At 51.6% G+C, this 17432-nt stretch overlaps 1 protein-coding gene across 4 annotated transcripts in view; it reads left to right on the top strand.

Moving 5' to 3' along the window:
• SYNE3 (spectrin repeat containing nuclear envelope family member 3) overlaps positions 1 to 17432 on the top strand; it is a 95446-nt gene that overhangs the window by 70758 nt on the left and 7256 nt on the right. For 2 of the 4 annotated variants that reach the window (XM_022576171.3, XM_022576172.3), the window contains exons 12-17: positions 2486 to 2647; positions 2800 to 2972; positions 3420 to 3549; positions 5053 to 5214; positions 6662 to 6811; positions 7828 to 7866. In XM_022576171.3, the coding sequence (XP_022431879.2) occupies positions 2486 to 2647; positions 2800 to 2972; positions 3420 to 3549; positions 5053 to 5214; positions 6662 to 6811; positions 7828 to 7866 (816 nt within the window). Of the gene's footprint in view, positions 1 to 2485; positions 2648 to 2799; positions 2973 to 3419; positions 3550 to 5052; positions 5215 to 6661; positions 6812 to 7827; positions 7867 to 9728 lie in introns of all 4 variants that reach the window. The other 2 variants (XM_022576173.2, XM_022576167.3) reach the window with 2 other exon arrangements.

The following is a 17432-nucleotide window of genomic DNA, read 5'->3' as shown; positions in this document are numbered from 1 at the left end:
AATTATAATAAAATAATGCCTTATAATAACCTATAATGGAAAAGAATCTGAAAAAGAATATATATATATATATATATACATATATATGTACATATAACTGAATCACTTTGCTGTACACCTGAAACGTTTTATATCAACTATACTTCAATTTATAAAATAGATAAAATTTATTTTTAAATAAACCACTGGTGGCGCAGTGGTTAAGAATCCACCTGCCAATGCAGGGGACATGGATTTGAGCCCTGGTCCGGGATGATCCCACATGCCGCGGAGCAACTAAGCCCATGCACCACAACTACTGAGCCTGCGCTCTAGAGCCCGCGAGCCACAACTACTGAGCCCACGTGCTGCAACCACTGAAGCCCATGCGCCTAGAGCCTGTGCTCCACCATAAGAGAAGCCACCGCAGTGAGAAGCCCGCGCACCGCAACAAAGAGTAGCCCCCGCTCGCCGCAACTAGAGAAAAGCCTGTGCACAACAACGAAGACCCAACGCAGCCAAAAATAAATAAATACATTAAAAGAGAAAAAAAAGCCTATGTCATAAAATAACCTTTTAGAAAAATAAAATAAAATAAAATAATGCCTTTTGATGAAGTGGGTGCTCCAAGAAGGCTATACCAAAGACATCGGAGGTGGTCAGGCCGCACCCGCTCTGCTCAACTGCTACAGATCCCTCCGGTGATGAGAGTTCTGGAGTAAGACCCTAAGCTCGGGTCACGATAAACAGCTTTTTCATCTCTGTGGACATCAGTAGGACATGAGGAGACCTTGCGAGGTGTGGGGTAGCTCTGCATTGTTGGTCTTAATCGAGGCATAAGGTCTGGATGAATGCATTTAATTCCATTTAATAAATTAAAAGCGTGTGGTCTCGAGGTTGGGGCCAGGAAAGTAGAGAAATAGGTAGGAATCACTGTGCTTGCTCTTCAGGGGCCCGCAGAGCCCACAGAAGCAGCAGACATCAGCTTTCACGCCTACATCCAAACGATGAGCTAATGGATTGTTACAATAATTAGAAGAAGTATTAGCTGAGCATCGCAAGGCTTGCAAAATGGTGATATTCCATTTCTCTCATACTTCTTTATTGTTTAAATGCTTCTTCAAAGAAGTATTGCCCTTCTTTTATTATTTTGGTGCTCGGTGCTTTTTAAGTCTAGTAAGATCTAGTAAGTCCTTCCCCCGTAGCCCAGTAGATCTTCCTGTCCCCCTGGGGGGCACATACCCCATTGCGTAAGGCATTGCGTCTGATGTTGGTGCACAGGGGACAGGAGGAGACGGTGGTAGTGACAGTGCAGGGAAGTCCCCAGCTTCTAGTGGCAGCCAGTGGTGTCAGCCAGTGTCTGGAATGCAGGAAGGCAGGCCCTACGGTGGCCCAGCAAAGAATCACAAGGACCTAAACTGAGAATCACAGCAAGAGAGGGGACCACAGACCCTGGGGTCTGACTGGCCTGTGGTTGGCTGAGAGGGAGGGCCTTCGAGGGTCTCAGGCTGGGTGACCAGGAGGACAGAGAATGGTTACTCTGCTGGATACAGCACCCACCTTTTGTGGAGACAGAGATGAACAAGGTCCCAGAGAGCTGAGCCATGATTGACTCACGGGAGGGGAAACAAAGCAAGACCATTTGAAAGACTTTTTATCAAAGTATAATCATATACAGAAAAGTGAACATCTAATTATGCCGCTTAATGCATTTGTAAAAACAAAAAAATCTGCGTTACCAGCACCCAGATCACAACACAGAACAATACCTGTCCTCGTGCCCCCTCCAGTTGCTGCCTGACACCTGCAAGTAACCCTGACCTTCGACTTGGCATGGCATCGACTGGGTTTGCCTGATTTTATACGTTACTTCAAATGAAGACAGCATATTTCATTTTGTTTCTGGCTTCTAGGTCTCCACGTGATGGCTGTAAATCCATCCATAACGTTACACTAGATTGCTGTGTAGATTGTTCATTCTGGCTGCGGCGGAGGTGACATATTCCATGCTGTGAATGTACCTCAATGCATTTATCCATCTACCATTGACAGGCACTTGGGTAGTTTCCAGTCTGGGGCTCTCACAAGTAACAGCACACACGTGCCTTCTGGTGAAGATATGTTCACATCTGATGGGTTACATGCAGGAATGAAATGGTTGGGTCATAGGGATGCCTGTGTTGGGTTTTAGTAGATACAGACCTATGGTCTTCCCAAGTGGTTGTACCAGTTTACGCCCAAACCCATGACGGACGCGAGCTCCCATTGCCCGCACCCTCACCCAGACCTGGTACTTTCCATAAAAGTAGGACAGGCATATAGGCACTTAAAACCAGAGTTGGTCTTTCTGGGGTAAATTCCTTGCGCTGTGCAGAAGAGAAGACCAACCCCTCATGTTCTTGGCTGGATGGGGAGCCCTGGGGGCCATCCTCCCCTGGGGCTCCGGCAGGGCTGAGGGTCCTGCAGGGTGAGGTCTCAGCCTGGGTCCCCCGGGGCTGTGCTGCAGGACCTTGTGGACACGTGCCGGCAGAGCGTGCGAGAACATTGCACCTTCAGCCACGAGGTTCTGGAGCTGCGACAGTGGATCTCCGTGCTCACGCAAAAGCTGGAGGCCCACCGTGTGGACACGGGCCCATGGGATGCCCAGTCCCGAGAGGTCGATGTCGAGGTAAGAGGGCTCTCCCCACAGAGAGATTCTGTCCCCCGCATCCCAAAAAAGCAGGTTTGGGGAGCAGAGACCCCCCCTCCCCATTACCTTACTCTGTGTGTATGTGTGTGTGTGTGTGTGTGTGTGTGTGTGTGTGTGTGTGTGTCCTTCAGAAGCTGCTGGACGAATTCCCCGCAAAGGAGGCCCAGCTGCCCCTGATTGAAGCACGCGGCCGGCTGGTGATGGAGAAGTCTTCTCCGGAGGGGGCTGCTGTGGTCCAGAAGGAGCTTCAGGAGCTGGTGGAGTCTTGGGGGGCCCTGAGGCTGCTGAGGGGAAGCCTGCTGAGGTGAGAGAGCTCCCGGCTCTGCGCCTGGTCTCGGACAGCCCCCTTCCCAGCCAGGGAGAGCTCAGCCGCGCTCCTAGAACAGATGGCTGGGGTCTGGGTGCCGGGTGTGGCGCCAGCTGCCTCCGGGCATCTCCAGGCAATTCTAAGTAGAGGCACTAAGAGCGAGGAAACGCCTCAGCTTGGGAATTAGCCTCCAGCCCCTCCTGGCCTGGGCCTCACCTGCATCGATGGGTATGTGCACCTTGATGACAGTAACGTGAGTCTCTAGCAGGAAACTGGAGCTGCAGGTGCCCTGGGGAGGTTCTGACAAACCCGAAGGACAGGCGTGGGCTTGTGAAGACCGGAAGTCGGCTCCCACAGCCTGGTGCCCTGATTCTGTTCCTTCTCCCGTGACCCGGGGAGTCCCCATCCCATCACCACGCTGACTGGGCTGGTTTGTCTTCTCAGCCTCGTCAGGAACCGGCAGCTACAGAGGGTGGAAGTGGATTCGGGGAAGAAACTGATTTTCACCAACAACATCCCAAAGACTGGGTTTCTCATCACCCCCATGGATCTTATTTTCCGACACCACCGTCAGGTGAGTCCGTCTAGTGGGGCTTCCGGGGAGGGACCAGATCCCCAGTCAATTGATGGTGGGAAGCTGTCTCCAGCAAAGTCCCTTCCCTGCCTGGGGCCACATGCTCCGCTCAGGACTGGACCATGTCCCTTCTCAGGTGAGCCTGCCCGGTAGTGGCACAAGAGCTCCCTGTGCCACTGGACAGAGGAACTCTGAGACCCCAGACCCAGGGGTCCCCACTAGGGAAGGTCCCAGGCATCCCTCGGGCAGACAGGCCCTCACCCTCAGAAACCCCGGCTACTGCCTTTGCAGGGAGGAGTGTTGGGGTTGGAAGCTTCCTGCTGACCCCAGATGCAAACGGAAAGCACACAAGATGGGTATTTTTTGTGCCCTAAACTGTATTTTGTAAAAAGAACTAACCTATCTACATAGTATCATCCATCCCTTCCCTTGAGTGGCTTTAAAAAACGAAACCACGTTGAAAAGAAATCCATTCCTTTTTCTTCAAAGACAACACGTCCATTCAGTTGTTTTCCCATTCATTCTTTCACTTCCCCATCCAGAAAGCACTTCTGACTGTTACTATGTTCTGAGGACTGTGCTTGGAGCTGGGACACAGCTGTCAATAAAACAGAGACACTTGCAACCCTCAGAGAACGTAGAATCCAGCACAGAGCATGTGCCACCAGATCGTGTTAAAAGACAGATTCTGATTCAGCAGGTCTGGGCTGGGGCCCGTCACTCTGCATTTCTACAAGCTCCCAGGAGATGCTTAGGCTCCTGGGCCTCGGAGCACATTTTGAGGAGCAAGGAAATGGGAACCACAAGGCAATAGAATAAGGGTTTACGGAACGCGCGCTTCTCGGAGGCAGAGGGGCCAGGCGCTATGGCAGCCTGTTGCAGAGTGATGTGACCTGGGGTAGCGAAGCCCTCCTGGGAGAAAGGAAATGTCGGGGGATCCTCACGGCCGAGTGGGAGCCAAGGAGAGGAGTGGAGGGGGTGCATCCCACGCGGAGGAGGCCATGTGTGCAAAGACGGAGGGAGAGGGCACCGGCGCCAGGGGCCGAGAGCTCAGAGGATGGGGCAGGTGGCACGGTCTGCAGAGCCAGGCAGAGCCAGAATCTGAGGCTCTCAGGCCACATCAAGGAGTGTGAGAGGCCACTAAAGTGTATAAGTGAGGCTCAGCTGAGTGGCCTTGCATTTTAGATAGATCACTCTGGCCGCATAGCCTGGAGGGGGACAAAAGTGGCAGAAGGTGACCACTGTTATAGACTTCCTGGTAAGGGATGATGCTGGCTGTCTCCAGGAGACCAGGGAGGTGACAGTGAGGAATGTCCTTGGCCCCTAAACATGGCCACATTGAGTAGAGATGCATTCCTCATCCCCCCGACCCCTAGGTGTCTCTTATCACCGTTTGGGCATCCTTGGCCCCACCCCTCTGCTCAGATGGAATCCCCAGGACATGTGGCTAGTGGACTGTTTTCAAAAACGCTGATGTGTTGGTCGTGCTGTACCTTCCCGCAGACAAATGTGCTTCAGGAGGAGGAAGACAGCTGTGAAGATTTCTCCCAGCTCCTGAGGAGCTTTGAGCACTGGTTGCAGGTGGATAATTCCCAGTTGGTTAGAATCATCGGCATGAGAACTGCCACCGCCAAGGACCTGAGGACCAGAGAAACAAAACTGCAGGTTTGTTCCCAAGGAAAGGCCCTGTTTCCGAAGGATTTGCCCCTAGAGATGTGCTTGTCGCCAGGGAGTTCTAAAAACAGGAGCACATACATAGCCCTTGAGCTGTTCTGGCTTGTGTATAAATAATAGTTTTTAAAACTTTTTTGCCTCAGGGCTTCCCTGGTGGCGCAGTGGTTAAGAATCCTCCTGCCAATGCAGGGGACAAGGGTTCGATCCCAGGCCGCGGAGCAACTAAGCCCGTGTGCCACAACTACTGAGCCTGCGCTCTAGAGCCCACAGCCACAACTATTGAAGCCCACGCGCCTAGAGCCCGTGCTCCGCGACAAGAGAAGCCACCGCAATGAGAAACCCGCGTGCAGCGATGAAGACCCAACGCAGCCAAAAATACATAGATAAATTTGTAAAAAAAAAAAAAAAAAGAAGAAGAAGAAAACTTTTTTGCTTCAAATATTTTAGAAGAACCATCCATTCATTCATCTCTTCATTCCGCCTACTGCTGTAGTCCCCAACTTGGAAAATATCACCACTAATCACAATTCTTTTATCGGTTAACTCTTGCTATGGAACAAGCCATTCCAACAGTTTGTAGCTTAAGAGAGCAACTGTTTATTTAATTCATGATTCTGAAGTTTGGCAATTCAGACTGACTGAGGTCAGCTGGGCACTGCTTCTGATCTTGGCTGGGTGCCCTTATTTGTAGACCAGCAGGGTGGCTGTCCTCTGGAGCTTGGTGGGCTATTCGAGATGAGCACGAGGTGCACCACACGTCTCTTATCCTCCTGCAGGGCAGCCTGGGCTTCCCAGAACAGAGGCAGGGTCTGAGAGAGCGAGTGGGGGCATGCAGGGCCTTTTCAGGCCTAGGCTAGAAACTGGCACATCGTTTCCCCTGCATTCTGTTGGACAAAGAAAGTCACGAGGCCGGCTCAGATTCAAGGGGAGAGAAAATAGACTCCACCTCTTGATGGGAAATGTTGCAAAGTCATCTTGCAAAAGGCGTGGATGTGGCAGGGGGCTGGAGGGATAATCCACCTACCGCAAATCTTTCTCCTTCTCCCACATCGAGTTAGTCGCCAAGCCCTTCTTGATTCCACCCCCTGGGTTTTTGTCGTTTGTTTCCTCACTACCACCGTCTTAATCTAGGCGTTTATCATTTTTGACCTTGACTATGACAATAGCCTCCAAGCTGGCCTCCCTCCTTCCTGTTGGGTCCGCATCTCAGTAATGGCTCATTCTGTAGCCAGAGTGACCGTTCAGAATCCTAAATATGACCTTGTCTTCCCCCAGTGAAAACATTTCAGTGTAGAGTTCAACCTCCCGAGTTTATCACGCAGGGCCTTATTCTGTGGGCTGCCTCTTAAGTGAAATCTGAATGGCTCCTCCGGACCAACCAGGTGGGACCTCCTCGGCCATTTGGAAGGCACACGTGACCCTGTCTTTCTCCCTCTAGGAGCTGGAGGCTCGGGTACCAGAAGGTCAGCATCTCTTTGAAAACCTCCTTCGTCTCAGGCCAGCAAGGGGGTCCTCAGATAAGCTGGAGGATCTGCGCTACCGGTGGATGCTCTACAAGTCCAAACTAAAGGACTCCAGCCACCTGCTTGTACGTGCTAAGGATGCACAGGTCCCAGGCCCTGGGGAGACATAGCTGGGCCCGCATCCACTCTGCCCCATGCCTCCACAGACCAGGCTGAGGGGACCACTCAGAGAGAGGAGACGGAGACTCATGGGTCCTAGGCGCGTGACTTGCAATTTGTCATTTGGCCCTCCTGCCACCCATTGAGGCTGGAGCTCCAATAACAACAGCTTTGCTACTTACCAACCTGAAACCGTTACGTGCATCGTCCCATTCAGTGCTTACAGCAGCCCTCTGCCAGAGTAATTGCATTTCCAGCCTTCAGAGTGGGGCTGAGACTCTGAAGAGTTAAAAAACTCACCCAAGTCCACATGGCTAGGAAGGGGCAAAGCCAGCACTAAACGCACCCTGGTGTTGGAGGCATGACAGAGGGAACGCTGGAGTGGGACCTGCGATCTAGGCCCGCTCCTCCACTAACCTGCTTTGTGACATTGAGGAAGCACCTTCCCCCTAGGCGCCCCCCGGGTCTCACACAAAACAATAACAATAGCTAAACTCATAACAGCCTTTATTAAACGCTATGTCCTCATTATGGTCTTATAATGGAGGCACCGTTATTATTCCCTGAGAACTGATAGGGAAACTGAGGCACGGAGGTTAATCCAAGGACAGGGTGGGTGGCCTCCTGGAGCCCTTTAGGCCCTCAGACCCCAGACTCCAAGCTTTGGGGCTGCAGCTTTTCTGGCCCTGAAACAGCCATGTCGGCCACTAGGTGTCACCCCAGCCCCAGCCAGGTCAGCATGCCCGTGGCCTTGGCCCAGGGCTTCCCAGACAGGATCCCCACCTGGGCCCCATGCTTGTTAAAAAGCTCATTAAATTGAATCACCTGCTGGTTCAGCCTGTCCAGATGACCACAAGTTTTAAAGAAACACTCCCCTGACAAAATGAATATTCCATTACAGGCTCTGCTGGGATTTAAGTTTCACTCACTTAACTTCGTTTTTTTTTTTTTTCCCTTTTCCTCTCCTTACCTAAAATAACAGACGCAGAATTCTCCAGGGGAGCCGACTGGATTCCAAAAGGTACGGTGTCTGCCATCTGCTCCACACAGCTATAGGGCAGGGCATTTGGAGGGTTGCTGGGCCTGTGATGCTGGGGCAGGACCCCTGGGCTTTCTGGAAGGTTCCATGAGGTCTGAGGGATGTTTCTGGGGAATCGGCTCTGGGCTGCACTGTGCTGGGCCCCCGGGGGTCCTTGCTCTCAGGGATGAACAGAGTGCTCTCAGCTGTGACAGGACACGGGAGGAGTGAGCAAGGACACTGCTGTGACAGCAGTCGTAAACTGGGACGGTCCCAGGAAACCTGGACCACTCCGGGTCACTGGACCTCGCGACCACCTGAGTAGTAGACGGGCATCCGGCGGGGGGGGGGACAAAAGAGGAAGGGGTGAAGCGCTCAGAGCCCCTCCCGCGGGGCTTGCAGGCCAAAGCAACGACAGTAACAGCAGTAATCATAGTAATAATGAGGAATAAGAATTATTACTCTACATGCTACGTGTTGACCCTCCAGTGTGTGCCAGGTTCTGTGCCAAATCGCGGTGAGGGCGTTTCACTTAACTGTCCCCTAGACACCCAGCAGGCATCGCTCCCGCCATGTTAAGCATGAGGCAAACAAGGGAAGGCAAGATCGGAGTGACATGTCCAGTCAAGGCGCACGGCTCCTGAGTGGCCTCTGGCCTCTGCCTCCTAAGCCCACACGTAACCATCCACGCTGTGCCTTGGAGAAAGCATCCCTGGGGGCTGGAGGCTCTCCCCACTTCTGGAAAAGTCCCATGTAAATTGGTGTCCCCAGCGCCACCTTTTCTGAGCGCACGCTTGTTGTCCTGACAAGCGTTGGCTCATGACGTGAGCCTGCAGCACACTCTGCTCCAAAGAACCCCGGGACCACGAGATCTCTCGGGCCCTGCAGTCTGTGTTCCCAGGGGCTCTGTCCACCTGGACTTCTTGGTCTCCAGCTGGTGTTCATGTCTCCATCTGTGGGACGGCAGGTGTCCCCGGGACTGGCTGGGGCAGTCACAAGACCAATGCTGTGCACTGGGCCTGGCGTCCACCAGCTTTGCGGCCTCGGGCAAGTTGCTTTGACTCTTGGGGCTTACTTTCCCCATCTGTAAAATGGAACCATCAGTGCCGACTTTATTTACTTCATGAGCGAATTTTGAAGATCATGTGAACTGTTGTTCGTTCTTTAGAGGAGACCGGAAGCCCTGGTTTTCCCCCCTGATTTAGAAGAACAGAGGGCCTCCTCATGAAGTAGGGGAGCACATCAGGAAGGCAGGGTGGCGCACACAGCCCAGCCTGTGACTCCTGGTGGTACAGGGGGGCTCAGGGCCCGGTGTCCAGGCTGTCTCCAACTCCTGCTCTTTAAGCCACTCTGGTTGGGAGCCCCCATCTATGTAGCTCCCAGGCCAGAGTCCAGGGGCAGTCATGTCTGGGTCCTGTGGTGTTTTTGAGTAGGGGGGCGCTTGGCTGGCTGACACCAGCCCTGCAGTGCAGACTCAGGTCCCTGGCAGCCTGAAACCGGTTCATGTGGGGTGTTCACAACCCTAGGTTCATTGACCGGCTCCTCATTCGTTCATTTCACAGATATGTACTGAGCACTGACTTTGTACCAAGCACTGTTTCAGGTACTTGGGATAGCTCACCAGAGCAAAGGCCTGCTCGGGGAGTGCTGGGTGAAGGGGTTTGGGAGAGAGGCTCACACCCACAGCCGGTGTTGCCCGCACGATGTCGAGTCTCTGGCCAGGGACCGCCCAAGGACAGCAGTGGCTTGAGGTCTTTACAGCTACAGCGTTGATCTTATCTATGACTGTCCCACGTTGGGCACAGTTTCGTGGGATATGCAAAGCAGGCAGACTCTAAATGGCTAAAACAAATCTTCTTATTCAGTCTTCATTTAGAAACAAATGGATGTGTGAAAGTTTGAGTTCAGTGCTGGCTGGCTTTTGAGCTCATGGGTCTCAGCCCCCTGTGAAGAAGCAAGCAACTCGGAAGCCAATCTACAGAGGCCATCTGGGGTTCCTTTATATGAGCTTGTTTCAGCACAGATTTCTGGGTCCCACATCCAGAGTTTCTGATGCATTAGGTCTGGGGGTGGGGGGCCTAGGATCTGCATGTCCATCGAGCTCCCAGATGACGCTGTTGCTGCTGGCCCGGGGACCAGACTTTGAGAACTGCTGCTGTACGCTCTGGATCTGAGTCCAGGATCCACCATCAGTGTGTGTGACCGTTGGCGAGTCACTTAACCAGGGTTTTCCAAGGAATAAAATGCGGGTCCGCTGAACTAATAGTTCTTATCGTAAAGATTCTTAATTGCCATGTAAATGAGGACCGAGGAGAGGTCTGCAGTCACTGCCTCTGCTTCCCTTCCTGATGGCAGAGGGATAGTGCCGCTTCTGGGGGGAGCAGTGGGGGGATCCTCCTGCCGGTGCGGCTCTGGTGTTGTTTGGCTGGGAGGGGTGCACACATGCGTGTGTGGGGCTCTGCACATACACACGCAGGTCTGACAGGTAGAAAATAGGTGCTGTTTTCCGAGGTTGTAATCTTGCCAACTTAAAAACATTCCATATATTAGTTTTAGTCCAAAGGGAAGGGGGGAAAAAAAAAGAAAACTCTGCCCCAAAGCTAATTATTTATGAGCAGTTGGCTCTCCACACTTTTTTTCTCTCCACGCACCAAGCCACTGAAAGCTCCAACTACGTCAGTGGCTTCAGCCTCCTTGTTTATATAAACAGAATAATTAAGATTTATTAAATTTGCAGCTGCCTACACACTTGCCAGCTCAGTGCCACCGGATACGTCTGCTTGAAGCAGTCAGACACATGCAATGTCATTGCTTTTCGAGCTGCTGTTGGGCTGTGAGTCGACTGAATTCCTGCGCTGGTACAGGGAAGTGGTCCTACCTGAGACAGCCTGTTAGTTGAGGGGCAGATTTGCCAATGCTTGCCTTTGCCGGCGTGCACTAGGCAGGGCCACATGCCCGCGTGCAAGCATGGAGAGCAGATTCCTCCCGGGCATCCCATGCTGTGGCCTCTGAGTGATGGGTCCAGATGGTGAGAGACTCGAGAGTGGCATTTTATTCACAGGTTTTAGACTCATAATTATTCACGTTTTCACCTCTCGGGAATGGGGGTGTCCTATTACAATCTAGTTTTTCCAGCGAAGACTGGGGCTTACTTTTCTCTGCCACCCGGGGCACTTTCCACCTGAGATTTCTTTAAATTAAAATCTCTCCTTGGAGGTTGAGTTTTGTTTTCCATTGGACCACACCGATTGTGTCGATTTAGATGACCCACCTCTGGGAGCTCTGAACTGAGGTTCAAATTCTCAGGGGAGACTTTATTTCCTGCCCGCACCCAGTGCCAAGATAAGACCTGGGATTTCCTTGCTTCCCCTTTCGGTGGGGCGGGATTAGCCCTCGGTTCCCCCTGACCCCAAACGCATAGCCCCGTGTGGCCCCGGCATTGTGTGGGATCTCCAATCAGACACTCCATCTTGGTTGTTGGGTCTCTTTCTTTCTTAGCGGTGTGTAAAATAGTGCTGTACCTTACAGTCAGCGTGCTAGAGCAGAAGAAATATTGTAAGACCAAGTCTCAGAACTCACTAAATCTCTTAGTGAGTTTCCCACGTTAGGCAATAACTTTCTCTCACTATAGCTATGCTTTTTTTTTCTTTTCATTTATTAGTTCACTTTATTATTCATTCAATAGCTATGCTTTTAAAAATTCATCACTATTAACCAGAGTTCATAGTTAACATTAGGGTTCACTTTTTGTGTTGCACATTCTATGGGCTTTGACAAATGTCTGATGACGTTGCAGTGTCACGCAGAATGGTGTCACTGCCTTAACCTTCTCCCAGCTCTTCCTCTTTATCCCTCTCCCCTCCCCCAGAGCCCCAGCAACCACTGATCTTCTTACTTCTTTCACTTAGCAACATGCGCTTGAGTTTCCTCCATGCCTTTTTGTGGCTGATATTTCATTTCCTTTTACACAGAATAACATTCCATTGTAGGCATGTACCATTTACAGTCTTTTATAGCCTTTTCCGCAGTCCAGGATCCAACCTAGGATCACACGTTACATTCAGTCATCACACCTCTTTAGTTTCCTCTAAGCTGGGACCAGTCCTCAGTTTTTCTTGACCTTGACCTTCTTGAGTACAGGCCAGATATTTTGTAGAATGTCCCTCACTTTGGGTTTCCCCAGTGTTTCCCTGCTCTGCATTTCTGGAAAGCATATCCCAGAAGTGATGCTGTGTTCTTAGCGCGTCTTATTGGGAGACATGTGATATTGGTACACCCCCGTATTGGTGATGCTGATTCTGATCACGTGATGAAGGTGATGAGTGTCAAATTTCTCGCCTGTGAAACCGCTCTCATTTCTTTTATAATTAATGAGAACTAACTGCTCAGAGACCCTAGAAATACAGCGCCTCTTTCTTACATGGTCACATCCACCGGGTTCTCCGGGGCCTCTTTCCCTCTCACGACTCACTCCCCAGCAGTTCCTTCCTGCCGTGGCTTTGTTCCCCGACTCTAGGCCTCTCTCTCTCTCTGGTCCACCTCTGGTCTGGGTCTCCTTCTAGCTTCAGTGCCAAGGCCCAAGCCTGTGGGATGTTTATCCGGGAGACTCCTCGACTCAGCGTGTCTAAAGCTGACCTCACCGTATTCCCTGTGTCCAGCCAAACCCCGTTCCCCATATCAGCAAAGCATCCTCACTACCCAGTCTTCCAAGCTGGATGCCTCTGGGTCACCCTAGACCCTCACTGACCTGGGTTCTGTCCTAGACTCAAAAGAGCCTGGTCATGGATGGATCTCAGATGAGGGAAGGAAGGGAAGGGAAGGGGGCCTTGTGTCCATACATCTGCTGCTGAATGGGGCTCTGTCCTCTCTTGAGTAATAATAAGGTCACTCCTCAGTCTGATCATTTCATCCAGAGGTTCTTCCCATCAATCACCAAACCACCTCCAAAAAGCCAGCTCAGACCGTCTCATCTTCATCCTCCCCCAAACCAAGCCAGGGAGCTGGAAGAACACAGTTCTGTAGCCTGACCATCACATGCAGGGCTGGCCCAGTGAGGAGATAACATTAATCCCGCCCCACCCCAGCCTCTGCCCTTCTGTGCCTGGGTGGGAGCTCTCCGCCGCCTCTGAGCATGCCTGGGGAGTGAGTTTGGGCTCTAACTCAGTGCTTTGGCACCAAGAACTTGGTGACGAAGACATTCAAGGTGCTGTGGGCAGGACCCAGCCCAAGATCTGTGATGTCCTGAGACTCCCTGTACCAGTCAAGGAGACGCAGCCCCCTGCTGGGGGTTCTTGAGGAACGCTAGTGGGAGCAAGCCAGCCAGCATGTGGCTTGGCGTCTGTCAGAGGGACCTTCAGGGACTGAACTCATTGCCAAGTGAGAGTCTAGTGAGGGGCATTGGTGCTGGTCCATCTTGAATAGCCAGAGAAAAGCTGGCCCCTGCCCATCACCTTGAGCTCTTGGCGCTGGCCTGGAAGCGTCTTTGTGCTGGAGAATGAGACCGAACTAGCTCCTGGGAAAGACCCTGCAAGCCCAAGTGGTGTTGCTGTGGGACTTCCATACCCAGGGCCCCGGGTCAGGGTGGGACCAGCTTCAACAGAGGCCCAGGGGGACTTGTCTCATTGTTGCTGCTTCTTATGAGAAACGCCACATGGGATGGTGGAAGAGCCTGGCTGTGGAGCCGTGCTGGTAATTTGAGCCTGTCCGTGTGACCTTGGGCTGGTTATTTCCTGCGGGCTCAGTTTCTTCCTCTGAGAAATGGGCACAGGGTACCTCCCAGAGCTGGGCAGGAGCTCAGGAAGCCCGTGAGTGAGGAGGCGAGCTGAGCGCGGGGCTGGGGTGTGCTCAGTGTTGTTCATTCACGTGTGGAGCCCAGATTCTCTGGGGGAGCCATCAGGACAGCGTGGACAGTTCACTGACAGGTCAGTGAGTGTCTGCGTGGTCACACCACAGGCACCGAGGGAGGAGCAGATGGCCAGATGCACAGGAAGGGAAAGAGCCTCTTATTCATTGTTTCGTTCTTTCAGTAGGTATTTACTGCACATTGCTGAGGATACAGCGATGAACCAAACTAATGTAGACCCTGCCTCCAAGGAGCCAAGGGGAGCACAGACTTTAAGTGGTAACCCAAAGGAAAGGCATTGGTGCCGTGAGAATGTGTAATGGGCCTTTTTTTGGTTTAGAGGCAGGGAAGGTTCCCCTGAGGAAGCGACTCACAAGTTGAGATTAGAATGATCAGTAGGAGCTAACCAGGTGCATTGGAGAAAGGAGGGAAATGGGTCTTCCAGCAGAAGGGATAACCTGTGCAAAGGCCCTGTGGCAGGAGGATCTGAGGGCCTTTAAGGGGCCAAGAGATGGCGTTTAGGGAGAGCAGTGTCTTCCTTTCTGATGGGGCTGAGGAGGTGATAGTGTCTGATTCTTGGCACCCCGGGTGCAGGGGGAAGCTTAGGGGTCTAGTAGAAGCTGCCCATCTGCCCTGGGCAGTTGGAGGAGTAAAGGAATGAGTATTTGCCAAGGACCATTGGCATGTTGGCTCATCATTTGCGTGTTGGGCGTAAGCTGCATTGCTCTGTTTATCCTTATGACTCTGGCAGGCAGGTGTCAGTCTCCCTTTGCCTTGACAGATGGAGGCACTGAGGCTCAGAGAGGCTGAGTGACCTGTCCTAGGTCACACAGCTGGGAAGTGACAGGGCCAGGGTTAGAACCCAGGACTCCAAGCCTTTTCTTTCCCCCACATCCTTTTTCTTCAATGGCAGAAGATTAAATCACATTTACTGTGATAAACTCATCTTGCCTGAACTCCTCAAAACTGCAGAGTCTCAGGTTCGTGGGAGATATTGGAGGACTCAAGCATTTCATCACCCTCCACAACATCACCTGTCTCCTCCCCACCACCATGTGCTATCAACGCTCTGCTTCCACACCCTAAGGAATGGGGAGCTTATCACTTCCCGAGGAAGCCCCTTCTCTCTTTGGATAGCTCTAACGGGGCAGGACACACGTAGTACTTTCTATGGGGAAACTGAGGCACAGAGAAGCTCCCAGATCTGGGAAGAGCTGAGATTGTCAATTTCTTTGTTGGCTTCTTAGACAGTAGTTCATGCCTATTTGTGTGTGTGTGTGTGTGCGTGCACACATTTGTTTTCTAAGCATTTGAGAATCATATTAAAGTGTGTCTTCTATTTTAAAGGGCATTTTAGAATTCAGGTCCCTCAAAACGAAGATGTGAGCTCCGTGTGAATAGACATGGGGCAGGCAGCAGGACTCCTTGAAAAAGATCACCCCTTGTCAACACTTGTAAATGCAAACATGCTTTGGACCTTCAGAGTTGTTTTCTCCAGCGGATCGTGGCCAAGGCACAGCTCCTCACTTAAATAAGCAAAGTGTTAGCTCTGAGAAAGGAGAAGCAAACAGGACCCTTAGACACAGATCTCCACTTGGGAGACCACTAATTACAGGTTTTCAGTTGTGGTGTGAACCCAGGCTAGTGGGGGGGCCTACACGTTGCCTCACCCTCTTTCCCTCTCCTGGGTGGGTCAGAGATTTGGAATCGGGCAAAGTCAACATGAAGTGTCAAAGAGTCAAGTCAGAGCCCCCAGAGACTGAGGCATTGCTACATGAGTCGAGTAGGTGGGTAAGAGCACGTGGCAGCCAGGTCTGACCCAGCCTGGCAGCTGTGGGAAGATCCTGTCTCCTCTGTGGACATCGTTCAGCTATTTAAATGACTTATCTCACACACACGCACACACACACACACACACACACACACACTCCTGAAGTCACTGCTGAGATAAATGCAGCCAGCAATGCTTCTCCATTGTGTGGGTTATAAGAAGTCTGTGTTTACAAGATCAGTGTCTAGGGCCTTTGGTGACCGAGAGCACCTGAAGTTGGAGGCATAGGGTCAAGTGTTATCAACCTGGAGGAGATAGTTGGGGCAGGAGAGTGGGTGAGATGACTCAGGTATGAGAGGTAGAGAGAGAGAAGTGCTCAGGTCAGAACCTCGCAGAAACACCTGCAGAGTTCCTCTCAGCGTCATCCCCACCACCGTCAGCATCAATTATTTATTTATTTATTTTGGCTGTGCCAGGTCTTAGTTGCGGCACGCGGGATCTTCGTTGCGGCACGCGGGCTTCTTGGTTGTGGCGTGTGGACTTCTTAGTTGCGGCACGCATGCGGGATCTAGTTCCCCGACCAGGGATCAAACCCCCAGGCCCCCTGCCTTGGGAGTGTGGAGTCTTACCCACTGGAACACCAGGGAAGTCCCAAGAGCATATATACTTTTTAAGTGGTGTATAAATGTACTTTGCTTTGAGTCCTCACCACAACCTGGAAAATGGGGGTAGGTGTTTTATCCCCATTTTGCAGAGAAGGAAACTGAGGCTTAGCGAAGTTATTGACATAGCTAGTGTGTGACACAGTCTTCACTGGAGCCCAGTCGGCCAAGCTCCTGAGAACTGGGCCCCTACCCTGCACCATGCTGTATCTTGAGTGTGGGGCCTCCACTTTATGGGGTGGCCAGCTCTTGGCTCTGCACTCCCGTGAAGTTGCAACCCAGCCAGTCCCTCTAGAATTTAGGAACTGTCCTGTGGCTGCTTTCATGGACATCGCAGCATAGAAACCCATTAGACGTTTGGACTTGTGAGATTGGCATTCAGGTGTTGATGATGAACAAGGAGAGGGAGGAAACGAAGAAGAAAGAGGAAGAGGAGGAGATGAAGAAATTGAGATTATGGTGGTGACAGTGGTGACCATGATTTAGATGGTGATAGTTTTTGGTTTCTTTGATTGTTATTTTTTCAAACCCTGTGTCAAGGGCTGATGTTCAGTAGACTGCAGCAAGGGAGCTGCTCTGCTACTTATGAAGCGCTGACCCAGAAGTAGGTCGTCTTCAAATGGTTTACATTCCCCATGAATGTGTCTTGTAATGTGTCTTGTAATGGGTGAGGGGGGCTTCACACTGGGGCACGTGGCGGGGACAGAGGGGAACTGACTATCCGAGGCCAGCTGGGGCCCTGCAGTGCTGCTGTATGGTTCTGCCTGTGTGGGATTCTGACTTAGAGGTCTTTAGTCATAATCCCACAGATGGTAGCTTCACCCCATTGGCCAAACACATGCACCAAAGATGGTGATCGTAGTAATGATGCATAATAATAATGGCAGCAGCTTTGAGTACCTACTGTGTGCCAGGCTCTGTCTCATTGAATCCTCACAACAACTCTGTCAGGTAGGTGCCATTATTCCCCCTATTTATAGATGAATATAAAGTTTAGCGAGATTGAGTGACCCTCTTAAGATTCACACCCAGGACTCTTATAACCTGGCACAGATTTATGTAATCATGGACAAAGCCTGTAACTTTTTTATCCTCTTCCTTTCTGAGTGGTTTGAGAAAACTAGAGATCTTTGTTTCCGGAAGAACTGACATTAGTCCCACTTCACAGATGGGAAAACTGAGGCCGATGCGGTTGGAGAGTCCGCCCGGAGCCACTGCCGCTCCTGGGTCATCCCAGCCCTCTCCTCCCGAGCCCACTCTCATCCGGAGCCCACTCACATCTCCTGCTTTGGTT

Source organism: Delphinapterus leucas, chromosome 2 (genome assembly GCF_059928025.1).
Source record: "Delphinapterus leucas isolate spDelLeu-1000000601 "Yukka" chromosome 2, BTC_Dleu_Yukka2, whole genome shotgun sequence".
Taxonomy (NCBI): Eukaryota; Metazoa; Chordata; class Mammalia; order Artiodactyla; family Monodontidae; genus Delphinapterus; species Delphinapterus leucas.
Note: the sequence above shows the minus strand (reverse complement) of the source record. Positions and strands in the feature narration are given on the sequence as shown.